Source organism: Mirounga angustirostris, unplaced genomic scaffold (assembly GCF_029215605.1).
Source record: "Mirounga angustirostris isolate CCGP_5_RB_7025 unplaced genomic scaffold, mMirAng1.0.hap1 SCAF_13, whole genome shotgun sequence".
NCBI classification, from domain to species: domain Eukaryota; kingdom Metazoa; phylum Chordata; class Mammalia; order Carnivora; family Phocidae; genus Mirounga; species Mirounga angustirostris.
The window spans coordinates 106,204,157-106,231,869 of record NW_026991721.1 but is presented as its reverse complement, the minus strand read 5'-3'; the positions used below and the strand labels follow the sequence as shown (position 1 = coordinate 106,231,869).

Below are 27,713 nucleotides of genomic sequence, written 5' to 3'. Positions count from 1 at the left end.
GTCAAATCCAACCACCTACTGAGCGTTTATCTCAAATGCTGCTTTCTCTATGAAGCCTTTCCTTAGTTTTCCAGAAAATATGAGCCTTTCCGGCTGTGTGACCTCCATAATATTTGACTGTGTTATTCTCACCAAGGACTTACCATAATTTTTTATGTACTTCTTGTTTCCCTTCTCTAAACTCCTATGGAGCAGTAACGATCTGGGACCCATCCTTCTTGTCCTTGCAATTCCCAGCCAGTGTCCAGCACCTTTTTCAAAGAGCTCACAGATACCATATGTTATTTCATTCTTCCAACCACCACAAGAGATAGTCACTGTTATCTTGTTCGGTTTGGTTTTGCTCTGTTTTGTGTTCCATAGCTGAAAAATGCACACATTCCCGTAAAGCTATGAGTAGCAGAGTTAGAATTCATGGAGTTCTTTCTTCTCAAAGCCCAGACTCCTGGCGTTGAGCTATGATTCTGCCAAACTCTGTCTTGTTATCTGCAAACCTTAGTAAACAGAGCTCACTTCTCCATTGCAATCACTAATTAAAGCAGGAAATAACTCTCGGCCAAGACCTTAGTTTTACCCTGCCCTAAAATGAAGTATTTATTCAATAAGAATTTTCTAGATGCCATCTAGAAGTATGCGCCCATAAATATGATTTCTTGGACTTTAACACAGTAAGACATGTGGGAGGGAATTAAATCCCTTGAAAAGGTAAAACCTATTTAAACTTCTGCCTCTTTCCATGTCTCAGCTCTATGACCTCTCAAAGGTCTTTGCTGCTCTAGCTGGCTATCTGCTCTGTTCTGCCTCCCTCTGTATGATATCTGCCTCCCTCTGTTTGATATCTGCCCCCCTCTGTATGATATCTGCCCCCCTCTGTATGATATCTGACCCCCTCTGTATGATATCTGACCCCTGTATGATATGTGCCCCCCTCTGTATGATATCTGCCTCCCTCTGTTTGATATCTGCTCCCCTCTGTATGATATCTGCCCCCCTCTGTATGATATCTGACCCCTGTATGATATGTGCCCCCCTCTGTATGATATCTGCCCCCCCCCATATCTGCCCACCTCTGTATGATATCTGCCCTCCCGTATGATATCTGCTCCCCTCTGGATATCTTCCCCTCCATGATATCTGCCCCCCTCTCTATATCTGCCCCCCTCTATGATATCTGCCCTTTTTCCTGGTTCACTTGTTTCATACAAATGCATGGACTTCTTAAAACACAGCAAGTGCATTTGCTTTTTGGTACCATCTCTTCTCAGCTTTTTCCCCCATATTAAAAAAGCAACAGTGTTTTTTTCCTTTTTCCTTTCTTGATCCTAAAATACGAGCAGTGCATTCTTCTCATGCCCTTTATGTCTTTAGTAAGTTCTCCTTTATTTCTTTTTTTTATTTTCTGTACAAAACAAAACAAACAAAACAAAATGATTTGGTGGCTTTCTCTAGTCAAAGATGTGCTTGGTCCATGCAGGGGAGGAGGTACATTCCTGTTTGGTTTCGCACCTTGCTTAAACACCTTCATTTCCGTCAGCCTCCCCATCCCAGTGGTGGGGGTGTAAGCCTGTCCATAAATCTATTTTGTCACGTCTTTGAAGAATGTATTGCAAGGCTGTTAATTTATATGTCCCACGTACATCTTTCTGATGAAGCTTTTTTTTTTTTTAAAGATTTTATTTATTTATTTGACAGAGAGATAGCGAGAGCAGGAACACAAGCAGGGGGAGTGGGGGAGGGAGAAGCGGGTTTCCTGCCGAGCAGGGAGCCTGATGTGGGACTCGATCCCAGCACCCTGGGATCATGACCTGAGCCGAAGGCAGACGCTTAACGACTGAGCCACCCAGGCACCCCTCTGATGAAGCTTTTTAACCAGGTTCTCTACCCTTGAAAGGTTCTTTGTTAGGATTTCTCTTCTTTATCTCATCCACGTTTCAGCCTCTTTCCCACAATGCCGGCTGGTGTGCCTACTACTCCTGGGGCCTAAGTTTGCTTCCTGCAATTTGAACTTCAAATGATTTTTTTTTTCTTTTGCAAGTAGCCAAGCAAGGAGATCATCCTCCATATTCCACAGCACAGAACTACCTCTGGCACAAGCTTAGAATGTATTCCTCCCTGAAAACTGACAGTATGGATTTCCTGAAACAGATCGTGCAGGTTTTTGGCCATGATTAGCCGTTGGTGCTCTGCGGTGCTTCGGGAAAATTGTCCCCTCTTTTCCACGTGTTCAGGAAGTCCCTAGTCAAACTGTACAGATGTTCCCTGTTCCTTTTATTTTCAGCTTAAACTTAAGTTACATTTTCTTCTGTTTTTCCTCTGAGTAGTGCTTTTCCTAGCCCGAATAATGTTTTTCTCAAGGGCTTTGTCTTTTCTCCCAGAGAAGTGAGGGGGAGTCCTCAGAAAGCACATGGCGTGCACTTCACTTCTCCACCCTGGCCCTGGGTTACAGTGGAAATGGGGGTGGGGGGGGAGACTCATCACTCCCGCACACGTACTCACAACAGGTGGGGGCAGAGCGATGCTCATTCCTATGGAGCGCAGTGACCAGTGTTAAATCAGCAAGTGTTATTTCTGGCATCTTAGATCTAAGGAGTGGTAAACATTCCCACATTCTTCTGAGAAGCCAAACCCACATATACACTTCAAGTCAGCAAACAAATGTGAAATCTCAAGGAGCCGTGCTCGGCATTTCAGAAGAGGCATCCCTGCCCCTCCTGGGACAACCACAGCCCAGGAGCCAAGGCAGAAGGTGGCCGTCATGCACTTAGCCGCTTATACTTTATCTCTTGCTACTCAGACACGACAAAAAGAGGTCTTGCTTTTCTCAGCTGATGGAAAATTGTGCATTCAAATTTCTGTTCTTCAGAGTGTGTTTTCTCCTTTTAAAATCAGAGTGGTAAAGGAGCACCTGAGTGGTTCAGTCGGCTAAGCGTCCCACTCTTGATCTCAGCTCAGGTCTTGATCAGGGTCTCAGGGTCCTGATTTTAAGCCCCACATTGGGCTCCCTGGAGCCTACTTTAAAAAAAAAAAAAATCAGAGTGGTAAGATTTGGTATACATTCTTTATAATAAAATGATAATCGAAATTTCTTTCTTTTTTTTTTTAAAGATTTTATTTATTTATTTGAGACAGAATGAGAGAGAGAGCACATGAGAGGGGGGAGGGTCAGAGGGAGAAGCAGACTCCCCGCCGAGCAGGGAGCCCGATGCGGGACTCGATCCCGGGACTCCAGGATCATGACCTGAGCCGAAGGCAGTCGCTTAACCGACTGAGCCACCCAGGCGCCCATGATAATAGAAATTTCTGAAGCTAGAATCAATTAATTATCAGTAATTTACTTATCCTTCAGACAGGAGGGTGCTTAATGTCATAAGCCCAAAGAGACCCCCTGACTGTTTCTGGATTGGTAAGATTTTACCATTCACCATTATAATTACTTTCATTTTGTTAGTACACATCTGCTCTGACTTATGATGGAGTCCTTGTGATGGCTGAAACGTTCCGCAATCTTAGAAGACAGAAAATTGATATTTCCAGGAGAGGAAATGCTGGGGATTGTCTTGCAAATCCTGCCGCTCCCTGGGGCCAGGGGATTGACATGGAGAGGACGCTTAAACAGGTAACTCACAATTTTATTTAAGTGCAGTTTATTTCACAGTCCTGTTTAAGTGGCATATTCAAGAAAACGGAATAATTTATCTGAGAATAAATATATATTATAACTGCCATTTTAATAAATTAAGCCATTATCATTTTTGAGACATTTCTAAATAAAATACTGAGTAGAATACTATTTATATCTTATGCAGATGCTTAGTCAAGATAAACTAGGTTTCGCCACAGTAATAGCCCCAAGTCCCAACGGCTATGAATGTTTCTCACTCAATCAAACGTTATATTAGGAGGGGTATTCTGTGTATTGTAATCACCCAGGGACCCAGGCTGACAGAGAAGCTACCACCCAAAATGCCACAAAGGGAAATCGAGTTATGGAAGATTTCAGATTGGCGATTAAATGCTGTGGCCCAGTGGTGGCACTCATCACAGCTGTTTACAACTCACTTATTTTAGTCACATAGGCCTACCTAACTACAAGGGCTCTGGGAAGTACAGCCTATCTTGGGTCCAGAAAGTACAAGATCCAGAAATATTTTTTAAACACTGCTAATGACTACCTCAGTAGATCTTTAAATTGCCTTGTAACCTTGGATTAAGTAATTTGTTTATTTTGCTCTGTTTGGGTTATACTAACATTATTTTTCAAATGATTAATGGAATATGTATACATTTTTAATATTAATGTTTTAAACATTCTGAAATACCCTGAGTTCAGATCCTAAGTAAAAATGAATTAAAAGGAAATTTGGAATGACGTAAACTTGAATTTTTTAATATATTTATATTTTGAACTTCTTAATTTTAATATTATCAAGGAGAAATATGATCCAGTATGATTAGCAGGACTACTTAATGTATTATGTGAACACATAAATAGAACCAAAAACCAGCTATGAATGAACCATATTTCCTTTCCTATAGGCACACTTCAGTATTGAGGAAGTATTCTTTATCACATAACAAAAAAAACATATTCCTCTTTCAAGTATAGAGCAGAATTGCTTATATCCCTTTGATTTACATCTTTCAGCTTATATCCCAGCAGCTCAAATACCCTTTGGTTTTTTAATGAGTTATGTATAGTTTATAGTTCCAAACCCAATGTGTTGTCACAAGCCTCGCAGATGAAGTCAAGATTTCTGTAAGCAAAATGGCCCATGGAATATATGTATGGATTTTATTTTTCATTCATAGGTTCGCATTCAAGGACTGACAGGGAATGTTCAGTTTGACCACTATGGACGTAGGGTCAATTATACAATGGATGTGTTTGAGCTGAAGAGCACGGGTCCCAGAAAGGTGAGCTACACTCAACCTGCTTTCTTAGTTTGCATTTGACGTTCTTAAAGCCTTACAGGTAAAAGGTAGCTGAATATTCTGCATTTGTTTTTAAATGCGAATACTTACAAATTGTATTTTTTTATAATCTGTGCTGAAATAAATTCTTGTGTCATATAATTGATATGTAATGGTGTGCCAAAGCTGAAACAAACTAATTTACATACTGTTTACATCCTTTATCCAAAGTGGAAGCGATATTTAAAAAAAAAAAAAAAAAAAGACTTAGCAAAAAGAATCCTGAAAAACAAAATGTACTCTGCAGGAAAGTACATCTTGCAGGTTAAGAGACCTACTCACCTCCATGCAGTCATTTATGAAATCGTCAGAGAGAACAAAGGAAGCTATTTCTAAGGAGTGGGCTTACTGAGAACTGACTATATGTTCTTGAAATAAGTAAATTCCAATGAGCAAAAGAAAGAGAAGGTAGAAGATGAGATTATTAAGACTATCACTTGGCTAGTGGGGGAGAGAAATACTTGAGAAACTCTAATTGAGGGGACAAGGAGGTTGGGTGGGAAGCTGACAGATTCCTGGATTTTGGGAGTTAACTCCGCTGGTGGTAGGATGTGACTAGGCAGATCCGTGGTCTTCCAAACATCCAGAAAGTACCGGATGTAATGGAACCGTAGGATCCCACCCTGGTAATTGATAATGACATTTTATACCTAACATACGTAATGTTTAACATTCCTTTTCTGTAGGATTAGCTAGAATGCTCAAGGAAAAACATGTTCAGTTACCTTACCTAAAAATTCTGTCCAAACACTTGGCTGTTTTAAAAAACTTTCTCATATGTGATTTCCTGTTAGAATGTAATAATGATAGCTGTAATTTATGAAATGTCTGCTGTGTCCCAAACACTGGACTTGGTGTAATTTAATCCTCACAACAAACCTGTAATGCGAGTACCATTAGCTCCCTTTTTCCAATGAGAAAATTATAGTCCAACAGGTTATAGTTACTTGTCTAAGGCTCGTAAATGAGAAAAACAAGGATTTTAATTCAGGTGTGTCTGTCTCCGGAATGGTTCTGCATCATCATTTCACCTGAGTAGAACCTGCTCTAAAGGAGTTTACTTTCTGGTGGGGTAGAATACAAGTTCCATGACAGTTAAAGAGAAGATATGTGGAGATTCTAAAGAGGAAGAGATTACTTGCAGCTGGGAGAAAACAAATCAAAGAAAGCTTCATGGAGGAGGTAGGATTTAACGTTAGCCAGGTAGGCACGGAAGCTGGAAGTGGCGAGAACTTGAAGTGAGTCAGGGAGGGAGGACAGCTGAAGTCACAGATGGGAAGTGTCAGAGGCTCTCCTGGTTACGTTTTGCTCCAGTCTGTTATGGGACATGCTTCTGTGTGCACAAGAAGGAGAGATTTGGAGCTGCTGTGAAAACCATCCCTAGCTTTTCAGCCTCTCAGTGCAGGCTGCCAGCTAATTAATACAGGGACGCTGCAGCCTACCTGAACCAGCTCAGCGAGGGCAGGAGACAGGTGACTGCCGGGGAGCAGTGCGGCCTGACGGGCCCCCCCCAAAGACACTGCCTGCAGCGGGGCAATGAGACATGCTCCCAGAAGAAATGTACTGAGTTCCGTGTCCACACCGACTTTACCCACTCTGTCCGCACACGGCCAGCAACAGGAAAGAAGGAGGCCCGTTTGGGGCAAAATCCTGGCCGCTCTGGAGCGGACCCCAGGCCCCTCAAAATACGGGCTCACTGGTGGGTGGAGGCAGAACCTTCCTGCCAAACACCAGACATTGCTAAATTAGTCACTTAAACAGAAGCTTCCTAAAATGCGAAAGACAGTCCCATACTTCACAAAACAGTAAGTACCAAAAGCAAAATGACCTCTCTATAAAAGAAAGAATAATGTAAAAAGGAGGCTGGTGGTAATGAGTGGTAAGAGCAAATGAGTTATTTATGACACTGAATCCTGCCATGGCCTATTGGTAATGACAATTAAGGTTTTTTAAAGGGAAGCTAAAGAGGGACTGGGGAGAGTGAGGAATGTCTTCACACTCAGTTGACACCCATCTAAGACTCTTGAAAGAAATACGAAGTGTAAAATCCTGTAAACTCATCCGTCTTCGTTTTTCTGTGGCAGCGATCAACTTGGGCATTCTGTCAGGAATATTAAACTTAAAAATGAGCTACCACGAGAAACACGCTGCTGATGAAATTCAGCAATATGTCTGGAAAGTGAGCAATCTCTCTTGTAAATGGGACACTTGCCAGCAAGGGAGTTGTCCCTGAAAATAGATCAGAGTCTGCCCATCAGATCGTCTGACTGCTGTAGCAGGAGCCCTGATGCAGGGACTCGTTCTAGCTCTTTCCGAAGTCCTGGCTCTTAAGTGGGGTGGAGTTTTCCCAGCCCAGTGACCCCCCAGGGAAAGCCCCAGAACCAGATGTGCGTGCTTTCAGGAACTCTCAATTGTAAAAATTTTATGTATTGAGAGCAGGTGATAGGCCAAACACAGACATGGAAAATTGATGTGCATTTTTATATATAATCCTCACAACAACCCGAAAGTGAGATATATCTTTTCTCATTTTAAAGAAGAGGAAAAAGTAAGATTCAGAGACACTGAGGAACCAGCCCAGGGATGTTCAGCTCAAAAGACATGGAGGGGGTTGGAAACCAGGGCTCAGCTAGCTCCAGAGCTCACTCTCTTGATTGCTATGAAATACCATCAGACCTGGAGCCTGTAAGAGTTCTTTTTAGGGCTGATATGGGAATTAAGCCATATGGGGGTGGGGGGAAGGTCTGGTCCTATCAGCCCTCCAAGGAACAAGCTTTGAGTAGAACAGGGGCTCCTCCTGAACCCAATCCCTACATTGCAGGCAAGGGCCACTGTAAACACAGAGATGTCTACTCATAGTGTGGTGGTATTTACACACAATTCACCTTTAGGAGTCCAAAGAAGACAAATATGTTTCTGACATCCCTGCCAGTTGAGTGATTTAAACACTTCCATATTTTTGCTCCAGCATTACAAAAGTATTCTTGACCCAATTTCTGTCTCTAGGAAAAATGCCTACTTCCCTGTCTGATTAAATAGACCAGGCATGCAAAGAGTTCTTAGTACATTGTAAAATGATGTGAAGAACTAGAGAAAGAAACCCCATCTCACGTGAGGTGTTCTAGTCCAAACTTTAGGATTCCTTTCTTGGGGAAGTGACTCTCTGATGCCCTTCCCAGCGTGTCTATGGCTCAATGAGATCTAGCATGAATGGCCCCATACCCCAAACCACATCTTCTTTTTTCACAGAATTGCAGGTAAATATAAGGCAAACAGATACAATTAGGTAAAATTTTGCTCTTTAGTTTAATTTGTCAACACTTCTAAATCATTTCTTTTAAGGGTAGATAGTCCTGAAGCTGTTTTAAATGCAAAATGTCAAGGTCTTGCCAACATCTGAGGACTCTTCAGAATGTCCCAAGTCTGTGGTTTTTCTGTTGTGGGATCTCATTAATAAAGAAAAATGCCTTTCGGGGCGCCTGGGTGGCTCAGTTGGTTAAGCGACTGCCTTCGGCTCAGGTCATGATCCTGGAGTCCCGGGATCGAGTCCCGCATCGGGCTCCCTGCTCGGCAGGGAGTCTGCTTCTCCCTCTGACCCTCCTCCCTCTCATGCTCTCTGTCTCTCATTCTCTCTGTCTCAAATAAATAAATAAAATCTTTAAAAAAGAAAAAAGAAAAATGCCTTTCCCAGAGAATGGGCTGCTGAGACCTGGACGGCGGCTGCCTCGTAACCGAGTGCTAAGCTGTAAAACCTATTTTCATGTCATATAAACCATCATGAGGAAAGGAGAATTAACAAGAGGCAACTGACATGTTTTGTTTTTTTTTATTTTGTAAGTACATGTAGGAATTGAGGCTGCATGAGGATGTATGTACGTCTCAAAGGCATACTTGTTTTTAAATTAACTGTTTCATGAGTTATTAAATAAATGTCAGCTACCAATAGATTCATATGGACACTTGAAAACTATTGCTGAACTGATAGATGTTCATAATTTCAAATCAAACTAACAACTACAGCAAACCATATTAATGAAAATTCATTTCACCCATCTATTCTGTGACTATATATGCGACATTTGTGAATAACACAGTACCTGTTGCTGACACATTAATGCTTACTTTATTTCAATACGTTCACAAATACTAACACGACAGTCGAGAAAGTTGGAGGAAGCAGGAGAGACTTCCAAAAACATATTAGAACCAACAGTGAATACAGACCAGTAAGCAGTTACATACATTTTATCAGAGACAGGAGTTTTATCAACTGTATCCAGAAATTCAAGAAAGAAGTTGGGCACGCATTCAGTGCACACGCATCTGGGGAGGTCGTGGAGGTTGGCAGCCGAGTGTGTGGACTTGCTGTCTTACAGAACTGTTTGGAATTCCGGCCCCTCTGGAGTGTGACCCCCTCGTGTGCTGTTAACCTTCTAGGTCCTCATCTCCAAAGGGTGGGTCCCTGTTGCACCTACCTCTACATTTGCTGTGTGTATAAACTTTGAGATGCATATTTAGATGCTCTGCCCCAGAGCAAGCAGTCAAGTGGTAGCCATTCCTAGTACTTAGTAGTTGGCATGATACAAAGAACCCTAAATTTCCTTTAGGACCCCATTAGAGTTTACTGCTTTGTAAAGTACTTAACTAAGTACTTAATATATTTTATGGAAAGGACTTTCTTTCACCTGTAAGTGAGAAAGTAATGTAAGGATTTAAAAATAAAAAAATACAGGGGCGCCTGGGTGGCTCAGTCGTTAAGCGTCTGCCTTCGGCTCAGGTCCTGGTCCCAGGGTCCTGGGATCGAGCCCCGCGTCGGGCTCCCTGCTCCGCGGGAAGCCTGCTTCTCCCTCTCCCACTCCCCCTGCTTGTGTTCCCTCTCTTGCTGTATCTCTCTCTGTCAAATAAATAAAATCTTTTAAAAATAAATAAATAAATAAATAATAAAAAAATACAAATTTGGGTGCCTGGGTGGCTCAGTTGGTTAAGCGACTGCCTTCGGCTCAGGTCATGATCTCAGGGTCCTGGGATCGAGTCCCACATCGGGCTCCCTGTTCAGCAGGGAGTCTGCTTCTCCCTCTGACCCTCCCCCTCTCGTGCTCTCTCTTTTATTCTCTCTCTCTCAAATAAAATCTTTTAAAAAAATACAAATTTAAGTGTAATCTTCACAAGTGAAAATATTGTTCATTAATATTAACCTCGGATGTATTTAGCATTTTAGAAATGGTCAGGTTTTTACCCAGTGGCTAGGTTATGTAAAACCCCAAACTATTTCTATATTGCCTTATATATGCAAGTCTTTTTTGTTAAAAATACCCTATACATATTCCCTTTACGGTAAAACCTGTAACATCATTGATAAAATCATGTAAATTAATTTTAGAGGGTGCCAGTCAATCCCACTAGAAGAGAGGGTCAGCGTAAAATGGTATTCCATCTGTATCCATATTCTTTTTTGAACGTCTCCTTCCCCAGTGTCTTGGTTGCTCCAAGACTGTAAATTATGAAGTTGCCAAATGTACAACCAGGCAGTATCATTAATGTCAGAAAAACTGGCTCATCTTCAGTTAAAAAAACTTCCAAAACCTCCTTTTGTCTCCATTTTAAATTTGTTTGCTTACTTATTAATACCCCTCATGGTTCCAAAAATAACTAGAGAGAACTGTTCTAAGATGTGTTTTCAAGAATTCTCTCTGTTTGGCAGGTTGGTTACTGGAACGATATGGATAAATTGGTCCTGATTCAAGATGTACCCACTCTTGGCAATGACACGGCAGCTATTGAGAACAGAACAGTGGTTGTAACCACAATTATGGTAAGTTTTGGTCTATGCTTTATGCTGTTCCGTCTAGTCCACAGGCAGCTTTAATCCCCCAGCTATGGTGAACGGGGTAAAAGCTGCATTGTAGCTGGGGTGACATGCATGTTCTGATCCACAAAAGTCTGTTGAGGCTTTGAATAGGTTTGCCCTGAGCTTTGAATGCATTCAGTACTTTTATTTGTATTATCTTTCGTTGCAATGTTGTTCTTGGAAAGATGCTCATGTGTTCAAAATGGAAACTGTCACACTCTAGTTAGAAATGGATGAAATGCTAACATTCCAAAGGACAAAAGAATGAACATGAAGAATCAGCAACCTGTCACAAAAACATCTGGTAGTAAACACCATATTATTGTCGTTACCATGTTTTTTATGACATCAATGTAATAATAGTTCATAGTGTCAAAACCGATCACTTTCAAGTAGTTTAATCATTGGATAATGATTTGCCTTGTCTGTTTATAATAGTGGGGATATGAATGTAAAGATTTTAATGAACGTGTTTTATACAACTAAATGCTTTAGAAATAAATTTTGTTCTCTATTTATTTTTAATGTGAAAAGGGTGTTCTGCACCGATTATTTTTCTCATTGACCAATGACAAATACACAGTACAATTTATTGGACTTCTCCTAAGACTTAAGGAAAGTATGATTGCTCCATCCTGTCACATCATAAAGTGGAAACTACTCTAAATTTTAAGGAAGTGTTTCCAAAGAGATCCTCAAGAAATTACCTTTTCAATCACAGAATATTGTTGAAGTCAACCACGCCCTTTTGAGTCCATGCTGGTCAAAGGAGATCAACAATCGGTACCTATAGCTTCAGCTCCCTGTCTCGTTAGGCAGAACACGTTTTTAATTATTTATGAAGCCCTTACTCTAAATAAAGTGGAAGTACTTTATGTCAGTTTCTAGCTTATGTAACTGTGGTTTTTAGTAACGTCAAGTTATTTCCAAAAATTTGGGCACCGAGGTCAAAGCATGAAAATGCCAGAGAGAAGCGTTCATATGTTACCATGAGTGTTCTCTGTGTCACATCCCCAGCAGCCATGTCATGTTACTCCACCAAGCCTTGGTGGGAAGTTGATGATTTTAGAATGCAACCCAACCAACAGCAGTTTTTGTGTAAGAGTGCAAAATGCACTCCTTCTAGCTTAATTTTGTAATAGTTGCATGGGACTTTTGAAAAGCAGTATATATACATATATATATATTTCTTTTCCTAAAAAGACACAATAATGGAAAGTCATACTTCAGTACAGTCCTCCTCTTTTCAGCCTCTGATGAAGAATCCTATTTTAAGAAATTGATCAAGAAAGAAATGAGTTCCACGCTGTTCGACCATTCCTAACTAAGGCTCAAGTCTTGTTCTCCTGTGTAGTAAATATAAGCTAATTTTTCATGTGGGATTCTTCTTGGATGACCAACTCTGGACTACCAGAAAAAAAAATTTTTTTTAAGTTCTGTGACTTTTCTGAGATACTAGAACAAAAGAAGAATTAATCCTCATCTTTCTCAAGAAAATATATAGATGTTGAAAGAGAATCACTTAGCAATTCTGACATAGCAATTCCCCTATCCTGAAATGAGGTCATTGTACATAAAGGTGGAATTATATCACTCCTAATTCAAGTGCAGGTTTTCTAAAAGTAAATATGAATTTGTGTGCTTGATTCTGAATATACACAATTGTTTTCTTTAAAGGTGTTTTGAAATTTTGCCTGTTCTATGTGAAATAAAGTGTCTGAATGTGCATTATAGGTATAATGTAGAGAATCTCCTTTCCACCCCTATTATTAAAGGGGCTGGAGATAAAATTCTTAAAACCAAAATATTGAATCAGTTTGCAAGCATGGTTCATTTTCAGAAAGCATGCTACCAACAAATCAGTTAAAATGATTGAGAAATTCAGTTGTTTCCTTTATACGTAAAGAATATTCTGTAAAGCTGTTGTTCGACAGTGGTATCATCAATATTTTTGCTATCAAAATAGTGCGATACTAGTATTTGTCTTTTGTATAAAAATGTAATCTTCGTAAAATAATACCTCTTTGGGCTTTGCAATTGCATAATCATTCAGCGATTAAAAAAGGAATACTAGGATCCCTTCCCTAAACATGTTCCTTGTATTTGCTTTTGTTGAGAATGGTCATCCGGGACCTATGGCAGTTCCACCATCTCATTCATGTTGAAAGAAATACGATTGCTCGTAGACAAATGAGATATTGGCACCTGCATGTAATAATCTCCCACATTCAACTGAAAACTCCCAACACAGATGGAGCTGGTTAGACCCCGTAAGATGTGCAAGACGGCTATCTAGACACAGAGGTTGAGAGTGTTGCTGCCCTGGAAATCATTCACTTTGATCAAAACTGATATGGCCTTGCTGTTCTTCCCATTTGTCTTTCCTTGGTGTATGTTGTTATTTATATGTTGATACATTGTAATGATATATGCTGTTGTTAAATAAAATTGATTGAGAAATTCATTTATTCATCCATAAATATTTATTAAGCGTCTGCTGTGTGCTGGGCACCACTGTAAGCCCAGGGATATGCTAGAGAACAAGACCGACGACAATCCTGCGCTCAAGTGAGTTTATATTCCAGTGAAAGAAGCAGACAACAAACAATAGATAATGTAGACTAGATATCATTCTTAAAGAAAAAGTGGCTCCAGCTCTCTGTCCTGTTGAAATTTATTTTTTCTTATAACAGCATTGTCTACCTGTGACGTGATCCTCGTTTTAATGGCTCATTTATTCCAGCTGAATACTGTCATGCTGCATAACTTGGCTGAATCTCAATAAAAAGTAAAATTGGCAGCATCATCCCACGAGGATCATGACTACAAGGTTGAAAGGTCTCAAGTTTTGAGTTCAGATGCTATTTTCTGTCTGTAAGGCGTAGTGACTAGAAATTTGATAAAGCCTGTAATTGTATATGAGACTGTGAGTCATGCTAACGTTCTGCGTTCTCGGGAATAATTTCTGTCAGCATCGGAAGGCAGCCAGATCTGTGCCGTGCGGTTTGCATTCCCGCAGCAGTTGAGGAGAAGGCAGCGTGCAGTGGGGAGACATGTAATCTCACTCTGGCTGCCGAACTCTCTGGAAAAGCCAGAGATAAAGCAGTAGTTCATCCAAGCCCGTTTTCCCCCAAATGTTCAGGACTGAAGCTAAACGGTGCTTATGATGCATTCCTCAGCTAAGAAGCTATTTCTTACCATCTTGTGAACGTAACAATCCTTTAGGAAGATTTTCCATAAATCCCCGTTTATTCACTGCATAATTATGTTACAAACCTGAGAGCAGTTTTACTTACCACACTCGATCTTTCCAGAGGTTACTTTTTTTATACCTTTTCATTAGTGTTTGATATTTTATCTTCTCTATGTAGAATTTTATAGCTGCACTCCACATATATACATGTGCATATACAATACACACATATATTTTTATATCATATATACATATGTACATATATATACATAAATATACTTATTTTCTTCCTTGCACTGAGTATTTCCCCCATACATACACCTGCCTCCAAAGGGCTTAGCACTCAACTAGTTTTGAAATACCTTATTTTGAATAAATTTAAAACTGCGCAGCCATCCAATTTGCTCATTTTTTCTCTGAATTGAATAATAATATGTCAGTTTCTCCTTTTAAGAATTTTACCCATGGGATAAATTGTCTACCTCCAGTAAGATTCTTTGGAGAAAAGCAAATATCCACACAGCAAATAACTTCGGTTGATACTACGGATTTTATTATTTTAACTCTTTGCGATAGTAATTTTAATGAATTATATTTTTATGTTTAGAAAACCTTAAAGCCCTTCTAATAAGTATCTGTTTCAACAGCTTTGCTAAATATAAATAATCCAAAAAATTTTTTTCTCAGTAGGAAAATACTTCATTGATTGGAAATCATCTTAATTCATTTACACAAACGTTTCCTTAAGCAAGCCGTAATGTAGCAAGTTTAGACAGAAATTGATTTCTTTCCTGAAATAGCAGAGCAGATGTAGAACACTACCCATTATGGAAATTTTAGTAATAAACTCATAATCACTAAGAAGTAATGCATTTAAAATAACTTCTGAGGAGTTATGTTCCGCAGAGCACGGTAGTTGATGATAAAGATGGTAGGTTAGACTCTTAAGGCAGAAGTAAGAGGTTATATTCCACTTCTCTGATCATTCCATTTTTATTCACAGTTGAACACCTGAACTCCATAAGGACTCCTTATGAAAGATGCCCCACAAATCCTCCTTAACGATTGGCTAGGACTCATTTTCTATTATATTGAAAAGATTTGGTATTTTCTTCACCCACAGTAGCCCCAAACACTTGTATTAAATCCTCCCCAGATATGCAGGTCAGAAAGGCTACTTGGGGGCACAATTGTCAGGTTGGGTTGGTGCAAAGGAGAAGTTGGGAGAGCATTGAGGATCTGCTACTCATGTAGGTTTAATATGAAAGAAAAGCAAAGACACACTTGAAGAAAGTGAGGGGCGCTGAGCAACCAGGAGAGCTTTTGTTCAAGAAAAGCCTGGTTTTCTCTTGGCCTGTCCTCCCACCTCCCTGAGTGTGACCATCTTATTTCTCTTAATGCTGCATGCCCCACTCATCTGAATCTCGGTAATTGTACATGCCCCTGGTTGTGCAAACAGTCTAGCTCAATTTCTAATCAACATCTTCAGTAAGCTGTAAGTTTCTAGTCTTTGTTGGTCTCTTTGGCAGGAAAGCCAAGATCCTGATGGGCCTGTGCTGTCCAAAAAAGGAATTTAAAAAAGGGAAAGAAAACACTAGATACATTTTTTATTTAGATTTACATATGTCTGTTTCAGAAGAGATGGCCTAGCACTTAATAGTTACTTCCTTTTTGAAGACCTGAATCAGAAGTTCTAATTACTTTGCCATGATATTCCTATTTAGGGAGCACTGGTGCACCAGGAAATCTTTATATTCATTGAGTGTCTTATAGGTACCAGACAATATGAGGAGACACGGAAAGGTTTTATCTACACTGTGTACCCACAATTTCATAGAAAGTATTTCATTTACTCATAATACAGAAATTCATGTCCTTAAACTTGTCCCCTCTCTAGTTAAATCATACAAAATCTCAAAGTGTTGCATGCCATTTTGACAAATGCCATGACAGCTTTCCAGATATTTCAAAATACAGATTCGTTTCCCACACCTGCTACTTCTGTGAAATTGAACAATTCACTTGCCCTCTCTGAGACTTAGATTTTCCCCCTGCAAGATGGGAAGTGCCTACCTCAAAATATCAGTGTGAAAAGTAAATGAAAATCACAGTTAAAGAACTTAGCATTATTTCTGATCCAGAGCATGCACTAAGTAGAGCTATTCTTATTTTTCACTGCTGTATTTTATGATTGTCCCCCCCATTCTTACTCCTTTATCCTTATAATTAAGAATTATAATCTTAATCACAAGAGGACAGGAGGCATATTTTATTTATTTTTGTAGCCCCTGGCTCCCAGCAAACTGCCTGGCACACAGTGGGTGCTTAATAAATGTTTGAGTACACACTGTAAGTGCAGCTTTTAATAAAGCAAATTGTTCACTATATAATGTAGAGGGAATTTAGCAGATTATATGGGATTTCTCGCTAGAGAAATGTGCACACGAGCTCAAACTGTCACATATGTATTTGAGGACTGAAATTCTTACATGTTCAAGTATTCCGGACCCTTTAGAATTGCATGGGAGCCATAGATGTACAACTTTTGAAAACTCTTAAGTTTGTAATACTGAAAGTTGTAAGCGGTAACTCTACAGCCATTTCAATTGCAATTTTAAGCATTTTACAAATGTGTGAATCTTGCTTTTCTCTACATGTACTTCCACATTTTAATTAGCTGTCACAAAAAAGAATGAAAGGGTTAGCTCATTTTGACTACTACTATTTTATATCTTAGAAATTAACACTGCTTTGCAACAACTCACCACATTTATAATTTTAAAAACCCTTTATATTTGGAGAATGTTTTCTGTAAGCTACTAAATAATTGTCATCTATCTAAAGAAGAGATAGTTAGTTGCCTTAACTTTATAGGTGGAGAAGCTTTCTTTATCCAAGTCCGGTGTTAAAATATGCATCAGTTTCAAATACATGAGAGAGTTCTGGGTCCCTTGACTATGTCAGCCTAAGGCAGGATTATTCAAGGACCAACCCTAGACAGTTGCCCACAGTAGAGTTATTTAGGACATCTCGATGAGAAAGTTATATATCATGTAATTTACATTTTTATTAAGTTTTTTAAAGTAGTTTCTACATTTACAAAGTACTTAAAATCAGAAGTACTGTACAGTGCTTCGTTATGCAAAGTAGAATACTGTCTAATCCAGATTTTCAAGAGCAAGTTCAACTTCCCCAGGTACACATGTGCTGGGGGAGAGGAAGAATTTCGTGTGGAAATTACTCGGTGGATGTTATGTTACAATGTTATAAAATATAAACCCATGATCTCAGTGACATTGTGGCCAAAGGTGGCCACTTCTTGTCTGCAAATCTGAGGTGTGACCAGCAGGTCTCTCTTGCATGTTTACCAGACCTATCTTTTGGTGGCTTTAGGCTCCATTTATAAAATCAGGTGCTTGTTTGCTAATGTGTCTCTTTAGTTCACGGCCTTTAAATGGTATGGTTTAGGGGTGTGTGTGTGTGTGTGTGTGTGTGTGTGTGTTTAACTGGAAACTGTCTAGTTATTATTAGCCACCAGTAAGTCTTTTCATTTTATAAGGATTTTCACAATAATTCTTCATCCTATTTTCTGTCTTACTTGCTTCAAAAACTAAATGGGAATATCACTTGAAGTGTGTGATTGTCACAATTGGGGGGGATTATCAGCTTTCATTGGAGACATTTTATAATAGAATAAAACTTCATGGACCACAACCCTCATTAAAGCCAAAAATATTGGATAGTTTTAGGAAAGCCAATTTAACGCAAATAAATATATAAGATGTTTTTAATTATTAATTCATTTCTTCACTGAACTTGCTAGTGTCTGCTCTGAGAAGGGCATCCAGCGAAATGCTAGAGAGCAGAGGAAAATCATCTAGCTCCTTTCCTAAAGGAGATTGCAGTTGAACGTGGCTAAACAAGATGCAGAATATGGAGACCTGTGACCTTGAATAAGTACTATGTGGTCTTTAACTTCATGAGCTATTTTAGAAATACTAATTTCATTGCCAAAGATGATAGGTTTATACTTCCCTAGAAAGTTACTAATGTATACTCTTCATGCCACAGTCACGGGGCTAGGTATGTAACCGTCATTGGGTAGAAAACCGTTTTAAAGGTTTCACTTTTCGTACCCAATATAAAGCAACTGAATATACTCCTTAGCATATTTCTATATTCATCTGTTTTATTATTGATTTCTAGCCACAAAAAATCAGTGTGTATACTAATATTAAATAAAAAATTCTTGTCACATTCTGCAGCTGAAAAGTTACATAAAGACTTTTGAATGTTTTATAATTTCTTCTTTACAGTTCTACTTCTCTCATTATAGGAATCCCCATATGTTATGTACAAGAAAAATCACGAAATGTTTGAAGGAAATGACAAATATGAAGGATACTGTGTAGATTTGGCATCTGAAATTGCAAAACATATTGGTATCAAGTATAAAATTGCCATTGTCCCTGATGGAAAGTATGGAGCAAGGGATGCAGACACAAAAATCTGGAATGGGATGGTAGGCGAACTTGTTTATGGGGTAAGCAAATCAATTTATTGAAGAATTTACTTACATAAACCTGAAACTTTCTATCGCCTGGGCACGTATCAATTTCTCAAGACCTGTTACTGTTTATAAATTTGCAGTTACATTGAAAGAGGCATGTACGATGTTCAGATGTTTCTCTAGTTCATCATGGTGTACTTCCCAAATAATGAGAGAAGCTAATTTCTACAATTTCTACAAATCTATTATGAATGTCCCTTGATAATTGAAGGAGCAGATTTCCTCCAACAGCATAAAGTTGGACCTTATTTTAACTAGTTATTTATGTCCCTGTTGCTTATACTTACTGATAAATATCTTTTACGTAATTGGTAAAGCAATCACTAAACTACTTTAGCATCTATAAAATATTCAGCAATAATATGAGACTCCTACAATTCTGCTGAACACAGTAAATTTAAACTTTATGCAATGCCATCATTTTTTGAGACGTAGCCAAACACAAAAGCTAGAATGTATTCCATAGCAGGCCTCATGTGAATGCACATCAAGCCCTTCCCTTTACCAGATATTGAGTATACATGTTTATAGCTAAGGGCAGATTCAATGTAGACATTCCTGCCTGAATGAGAACAAGATCAGTTTCATCAGCTGTCACTGCAAAGGATCAAAATGAAACCAGCAGTTAGCAAATGCTGGTGATGCCTGATATTTCCAGAGTCCAGAAACCAGACCTAGAGCTCACAGTGAGCTGTATTCGTCAAGTAACCAATGAAAGTCACACACACTTGAAATGTGTTCTGAAATTTCCTGTAAGCCAATTCATATTTCACAGATTTCACCTTCAAAGCACACTCTGATTCATCCTCACAAGACCCCTTTGAAATAATTACATGAGAGTCCTCCTTCCCTAGAAGAGAATAAAGATGGAACGATCGAGAGCATAATTGAAGTCTGGAGAGGGTCTCCCTTTCCAAGCCTGAACTACAATTCGATAGTTTCCTGGTTCTGTATCCTGCGTTTCAGACCCCAGAGCCACAGACTTTCTCCAACAAGTCTGATACAGTAGCTGTAACCTCAGCTGAAGAGGAAATTGTTTGGCATTAAAGAGCAGTCATTTAGTTTTATATCCATGTAAAAAGAACTGCTGACCAGTCCGTTGCCCTAACTGAAGAAAAAAAAATTGCAGTTTTAAAAAATCAAGAAGTGTTTTATCACAGGGCTCATCAACAGTTTGAAAGTAAGCTTTAAGTTCCAAAGAAAAAGGATTCCTAAACCATGTGTTCCTCGGTAATATTTTAATCTTTGGGTAATACTTTTAATTTTTGAGACAGTAAGTAGATTTTTTTAAAGATTTCATTTATTTATTTGACAGAGAGAGAGAGAGCAAGCACAAGCAGGGGGAGCGGCAGGCAGAGAGGGAGAAGCAGACTCTCCGCTGAGCAGGGACCCCAATGCGGGACTTGATCCCAGGATCCTGGGATCATGACCTGAGCCGAAGGCAGACGCTTAACCGACTGAGCCACCCAGGCGCCCCGACTATTAGTAGATTTTAAATGTAAACATTATTCAACTTGTTAGAACTACAGTAATTCATTTCCTTCAGAGGACACTATCGGGTATTGCATCTCAAAAAAATCCTACTTGGATTACCAGTTAGTCATGGATGGTGTAACTAACCTGAGTAAATTTCTACAACGTTTGTTACATATCTCTCCTCCAGAGTCCCTACCCACTGGGCGGCCCAGCCTCACCCCTTTGCAAGGGCTCCAGCCACATTGTTCAAGTAACAGAAACAAGTGATATTAAGAGAGTAGCATCGTCAACCAAGAGCTGCAACCATAACACTTGTCACAGTAACAGAGTCCCAAGGTCAGCAGTTCTCAGAGAGAAAGGATAACAAGTGCTTATTAATACTCACCTTATTCAATCCTCAGTTCATCTGCGAGGGGCTAAATTCTCTCATCTCTGTCACTTGACTTTTTCCCGAAAGGAATCTTCTTCAGTGTTTCTTATCCTTTCTGCAGATTTGGTGCTTTTCATCCTGGTGTCTGCAAAGTCTGCACTTCTTAATTTTTTTACTTTCTTACCGCTAATCCATAGAACAAATGCCCAGTGTCCAGGGCCCGAGGGGAAGCTCCATCCATTCTCTCCTGTCCAACAAAGCCCATTAGACAGTAAATGATTCACTTAGAACCCGTTATTATTACTACTACTACTACTACTATTACTACTACGTTATTCTTTGCAAACTTTGTTACTGCCATTGTTCGGAGTAAGTGTTCCGGAACACACTCACGCGTGGCCTCAGCATGCCAGCAGGTGGTGGCCCCAGAGCGCAGGGCGACGCCCGCCGCTCAGGTCCTTCCCGCCCATGCGTCACACCAAGTCCTCTCTGCCGTGTTCTGTGCGCCTTCTGCTGGGCCCTGCGTACCAGTGTGCGTGGATTTTAATCCAAGGGAGTATTCCTCCACCTTCCGGGGCCTGCCAGCACCAGAATTCCCTGCGGTAGGCGTTACCGTGCGGGTCCAGGAGCCTCGCTGCAGCCCTCAAGAATCCAACTGTTAGGCAGCTCTTGCGGGACACACTTGACATGCTGCATTTTGGGAATCGCTGAGAGGTCGTGGAACGAGGCGCAGGATGTAACATCTCTGGTCTTCACAGAGAAAGCCCCGGTTTATCTTTTCTGTTCACTAGCCTCTTTCAAAACACAGCCTCCAGATTTCAAAAGTGTCCTCGTCGACCTTCGTGTCACCCCCCTGACCCAGCGTTTGCCTTCCCTCGTGCCTTGTTTCCTATGTTAGAGGCTCCTTGATTTCTCTCCATGTTGCTTTCATCTCTTAATGGTAACTCGTGTCCATACAACATTCCCTAAGGACACTACACCGAACAGCTTAGTATGCAGAAGGTGGCATTTCGCATCAGTGACAGGATGCGTTACTCATTTATTCCTGTTGCAACAGCAGAACAACCACTTGGAAAATTAACCACTTTGTAGCACATGATCACGTACGATACCCAGTAAAGCTTAAAGGAATTATAGGTACAAGAATAAAACATGTATGATTGAGAATGATCATATGATATGAGAAGAATTTTTCTAAGCATGAAACCGGAGGCTGAAAACGCCAAAAAGCCATATGGCTACAATAAAACTGAATACATATATATTGCAACAAAGTACCGTGAACTAAATTATGTAAACAAAACCATTACTGAACAGGGAGAAGTTTTGCAACATATACAGAAAATAAAAGTTAATTTTTTTTTTTAAGATTTTATTTATTTATTTGAGAGAGCAAGAATGAGAGAGAGAGCACACGAGAGGGGGGAAGGTCAGAGGGAGAAGCAGACTCCCTGCCGAGCAGGGAGCCCGATGCGGGACTCGATCCTGGGACTCCAGGATCATGACCTGAGCCGAAGGCAGTCGCTTAACCAACTGAGCCACCCAGGCGCCCAAAAGTTAATTTTTTGAATATATTTAAAAGCACTTACAAATTAGTAAGTAGAAGGTGAATACACCATATAAAAAATAGGGGCAGAGTATGACAGGTTGTGACACTGAAAAAAAAAAAAAGGAAAAGTGGCTATTTGTTTTATAAAATAAATGTTTTATAAAAATAAATTCAACAATACAAAGAGATCGAACTTGCCATGGAGTGGATTGGCAAAGATGAATGAGAATAATGATACACACGGGCGGGCCAGCATTCCTAGCGGGTTCCTAGTGGGAGGTGCTTTCACATGGTGCTGCTGACGGTGGAAATTTGCATGATCTTCCTGGAGAAAAGCTGCACAAAACGCATCGTGGCCGTTACAAGGATTCTTCCCATTTAGACCAGTAATCCCAGTTCTAGAAATTCATCTTAAATAATTAAGGGATGTACCAGGGCATGTCTTCAAAAACATTCAGATCATCAAAGTTTGAAATTGTGTAAACCTGGAAACAGTATCAACATCTCCTAAAATAATAAGTAGATTGAGCAAATTTTTTATATTTTCCCATGATAAAATACTTGCAATCATTAACTAATTTTTAACATATATGATAAAATGAAAAGGAGTTCATCGTATCCTTCATGAGTAGAGGAATTACAAACTGTAGTGTTTCATATTACCCCATTTTAAAATAAGAAAAATTTGATTCCTCAAACCATGTCTAGCAGGGCATATATGAAGAAAGAGCAAGAGTAGGTGAAGGGAGTGGAGGTAACTTTCCTTAATTTTTGAATTCTGTTTTTACACACTAATTTTTCTATAGTTAGTTCATATGTCACTTGTGTAATGAAAATTATGCAAATAATAAAATGGCAAAAATAATAACCTCCCAGCCGTGAGTCTGACTTTCATAAGTGTGGGCGTTTAGGAGGCAAGCCAAGTTCATTCCCACTTGAGGGCCCTTAGAGTTAACGCTCAGCCACCCAGTGGGCAGCATCATGGCCGGGGTACCCTCCCCGCCAGCCCACCACACGCCCTGGGCTCAAGCGGCCGGCTGGCACGTGAGCCACGACCTGGGGGTCCATAGGGTGGGTGTGGGGGTGTCACCCTCTGCGAGGGCACACATGCCTGGCCGTGTTTCAGATTCCACTTTAATGCCAAATATTTTCCTTTCAAAACAAACAATCACATAACCTTTTTGCACCTACAAATCATGTAACAGTTTACAGTGTTTTCATGACACTTTATTTCACTCAGTTTTAGAGATGGCAGGATTGATGGAAGACACACGAGCCCCGATCCCAGAAGGGCCGTGATGTGTACACCTGAGTCTCAGCTCTGTTGTCTAGAAAACAGTGATAAACGGGATTATCATAGTGTTAAACAAGAGGCCGTTTAAAATACTTAGTTCAGCATCAGATACGTAATTCCTCAGTAAATGCTCACTGGGATTTTATTAAGTTTTCTGTAAGAGAGAATCACAGTAATGCAATGAGGCAAACAGGAAAGTGTCCTCATTGGAGAGACATGGAAAGTGGGCTCGGAAAAATCGCTCAGAGTCACAGAACAAAAACGGAAGCTGGTGTCTTACGTTCGATCATGATAGCTGAGAATTGAATCCACTGTTTTCCAAAAGCTGCGTTAGAAATTCAGAGTAGAAAATCAAAGTATGTGAATAGGAAGAAATAAACGCCAATTTCCAGATTTTTGTGTGTGCGCTGGATTGGAAAATGTCATCAAACAGCGGGTGTCCTCCGTCCTACAAACACAGACTGTAGAATAGGTTTTCTTACAACTGGAAAGGAGTAAAAGAGGACTGTTTGAAATTTGCATTCATAACATTAAGGGACTGCCAGGTAATGAGTCAGTGGCACCGTTCCAAATGAAACAGGGCCGCAACATAGCAGCAATTCCGGCCAAGAGATTCCAAAATCCAGCCATATGGGGAGGCCGTTAAGACCCCTCCTCTGGCCCGGCCCACGTCCTTAAAGACTAATACAGTCATCTGAGTCTAAGTTATTTTTGCTCACATCCGCTCTCCCAGTTTTTCTCTCCTCCAGTCGCTAGTACCAGTAAAAATATTTCGTGCCGTGTACGTGGTCTGTTCTCTTAGGAAAACAGTCTACTGTTCACCTTTGCATTTAAAGCTGTTCTTACTCAATTGTTGGCTTTCCCCTCGAAATGTAGAGTGAATGCATCACTCGTTAGGTTCGAGTGGACCGGTCCAGGGCCTGTCGCTTCACGAAATGCATTAACCTGTGTGTTTTCGGTGTCTTTTCTCTTACAGAAGGCAGAGATTGCTATCGCCCCTCTGACAATCACTTTGGTCCGGGAGGAGGTCATCGACTTCTCTAAGCCCTTCATGAGTTTGGGCATATCTATCATGATCAAAAAGCCTCAGAAATCTAAACCAGGAGTGTTTTCCTTCTTGGACCCTCTGGCCTATGAGATTTGGATGTGCATAGTCTTCGCCTACATCGGTGTCAGCGTGGTCTTATTCCTAGTGAGCAGGTTTAGTCCGTATGAGTGGCACACAGAAGAGCCAGAGGATGGGAAGGAAGGACCTAGCGACCAGCCTCCCAATGAGTTTGGCATCTTTAACAGCCTCTGGTTTTCCCTGGGTGCCTTTATGCAGCAAGGATGTGACATTTCACCCAGGTTAGTTGGAAAACTCTCTGCTTCTTCACCAACTGCCCTGTCATTCTCGGTGTCGTGCACAACATCTCTCTACACGTTCTTTTCCCAGAGGCAGAGCGTTACTTTGAAACAAAGGGGGAAAAAAAACACAAACATGCAATTCCCAGATTAATCTGAGTACCTTCGTAGCCAGTTTTTCCAAGTTAGCACCAAATGTGGACACGTCACAAAGATAAACTTTCCCAGCGGAAAAGTAACGTATGCAACCGCTCAGAACTTTCAGAAATCACGTAGTGTTAATATCTCCTTCAGTGGTCCGACAGATGGAAATGAAAATCTAAGTTGTCAGATTAAGAATTCGTTTTCATTTTGTCTCCTCTTCAAAATCGGAAGTTTTTGTTACTGTTGCTGTTGTTCGTTTTTTAAAAATTAATTTTGACCTCCATTTACATCCCGTGTACCTTCTGGGAGATTTCTGCATGGACTTACCTAACACCTGAGTCGGTAGTGCAGGTACCAGATTACATTGCCCTGTGTAACAAAACATGAACTAAGTAAGCTGTGGGCCAACTCAGCAACATCAATACCGTATTAGTTTAATAGACATGTTTTTCAATATCTGTGGAGTCATGGCTCACTTCCTTTGGATACCACTAGACATTTTTCAGTTATGTTTGCCAAAAGTGCAGCCAATCTCCTGTTGCAAGAAAAATACCCGCAGGAAAAATAACTGTGAGTAGGAGAAGCTATGAACTGAATGAACTTAAATATATGACTTATGTTAGCATCGCAAATATACAGATTTTAAAGAAATGTATGCTTTCTCCAAAAGAGACATTTTAGGCACAATGCACTCTGTGTTCCTTAAGACCTAGGAAAACTATAAATGTGTTTAAATTCCAAAAGCACAGAAATCTGAGTCAGTAACTCTAAATTAATGAAATGAAAAGAAAGCCAAGCAAGTCGTGGAATGGTTTCGAAAACCAGGATTAAGCAAATGCTAAGTTAAAACCAACAGGTGCCACTTAATAATGGTTAAGAGGGAGAATTTGAAAGTTAGAAATGTCATGGAAAATATGAATTTTTTTCTTACATTAAAAAAAATGTTTAAAAATAATTTGTCCCAGGAATTTTAAAGTTTGACGGTCCCAGGGAGTGAGATCAATTATGAAAACGACCTGGATTTTTTTATTCATTCCATCCTCACTTTTCTTCCACATCCACATCACCCACACATCCCTGATACCAGGGAAAGGATGGGGAGAGAACTTCTTTCTTTAGAGGTTTAGCATCCATTTTTAACAGTGTCACGCTGTGCGTTGACAAGTCCCGTGCTTTGGTCTCATGCTGGCAGAGAGCACGTGTTTATGGCGGTATGTAAAGCTGCATTTGGAGATAGCTCATCCTCCGCTCAGATCAGAAATGAAATATCAAGCAGACAAAACGCTCCCCAGCTGTGGTCGCTCTGAGACCAGTCTGAGTCCTCATCTGGTCCAGCCCCATTCTGTGTGCCCCACGCACCCCACGCGCCCTGGCAGGGCTCTGTGTGAAGACAGGTGCAAGTTCTCTCAGAAGGGCATCTGTATGAAATCAAAGACCTCACGCGTTGTTAACACGCACTGCTGTTACATGTGCCATGAAGACAGTGAAACCAGGCCACTGGGTTCTGTCGCATCACCTGTAGGCTGCACCCCAATCCCAGAGACGCTAAAATGTGAAGGGGGGGATATCAGTGAATTTAAGTAAGTGTTCCTTTTCTCTACCTGAAGGAAAGGCATTAAGTTCCATGTTTCTGGGAATAAACAATAAAAAGGAAGCGTTTTCCATATTTTCAGTGGCATTCAGATTATACAGAAAGACTAGAATCATTCTTCAGTAGATTGACAGAAAATTAAACTGTAATTGCCATCGTGGTTTTAAACATACAGTGAATTTACGATATTTCTTTTCTTTCTCTATGTTGGTTAGAGAAAGGAAAATGTGCATTATCTTATCTATGTTTAGATCCCTCTCAGGTCGAATTGTTGGAGGTGTTTGGTGGTTCTTTACACTCATCATTATATCATCTTATACCGCTAACCTCGCCGCTTTCCTGACGGTTGAGCGAATGGTCTCCCCCATAGAAAGTGCAGAAGATCTGGCCAAACAAACAGAGATTGCCTACGGAACCCTGGACTCAGGGTCAACAAAAGAATTCTTCAGAGTAAGTTAAGGGAAAAACTAACCATGAAATGTTCATAATTTTGAAATTCAGGCTGTTTGCCAACAGTTATATTATGGGCCCTAGCTATTTGTAGGTTTTGCAAATATATATAATAGTGATGCTATGTTTATTGCTAATACTTCTACTTGGCTTTTATAATCACTTTAGTTTGCAAAAGCTAATTAATTTATTCACAGTGCAAGAGAGACCCAAGGAAAAGTAATAGCAAAAAGGTAATTAAGACAACTTTAGAATGTAATTTTCCAAAATATTCCAACATTCATAATGCTATGATGATACTGCATCTGGAAGATTATCATTTATATGTGCTTTAAGGTTAAGGGCATAAAAATGAAAGCAAGGTTTTTTGGGTTTTGTCTTAAGAATACGTTTAACTTGCCACATTTGAAACCCAAAACCTTAGTTGCAGCTTATATTTACTTATATGAGGTATAGTCTGTAATCTGTTCTGTAATAATGGATTTCAAAGCTATAGATTTGCTTTCTCACAAGATAATGGTAACAGAACTATTAGGTTCTGGATACCTTCACAAGATATTGTGTGTGCTGATTTCTCTGCTTTTACAGATAAAATTGTTCAAACTGATATAATTTCACATATGGATATGATGACCCCTTTGGCTTGCCATCGAGATGGCAGGTACTTGGGGGTTTTTTTGTTTCTGTTTTTTTAGTTGTTTGTTCCACTATGAGGATGAATTTTTGATCAGTGAAACTCTTTTACTCTACTTCTACTTAAATCCAGAGATATGCACTTGGTAATGTCTGGTCAGAGATAAGGATTCATTTTGTGACTTCAGAACCAAAACATTAAAAGGTAGTCAGAGTGACATTTTCACAAACATTTACCTAAGTAATAATGAGGATATTTTACATTTAATTTCAATTGCTT

At 39.9% G+C, this 27,713-nt stretch overlaps 1 protein-coding gene across 2 annotated transcripts in view; it reads left to right on the top strand.

Moving 5' to 3' along the window:
* GRIA4 (glutamate ionotropic receptor AMPA type subunit 4) overlaps window positions 1–27,713 on the top strand; it is a 366,854-nt gene that overhangs the window by 293,943 nt on the left and 45,198 nt on the right. For both annotated transcript variants that reach the window (XM_064577521.1, XM_064577520.1), the window contains exons 7-12: window positions 3,449–3,616; window positions 4,810–4,914; window positions 10,673–10,783; window positions 18,349–18,555; window positions 24,248–24,618; window positions 26,602–26,800. In XM_064577521.1, coding sequence (XP_064433591.1) covers window positions 3,449–3,616; window positions 4,810–4,914; window positions 10,673–10,783; window positions 18,349–18,555; window positions 24,248–24,618; window positions 26,602–26,800 — 1,161 coding nt within the window. The remainder of the gene's footprint in view (window positions 1–3,448; window positions 3,617–4,809; window positions 4,915–10,672; window positions 10,784–18,348; window positions 18,556–24,247; window positions 24,619–26,601; window positions 26,801–27,713) is intronic.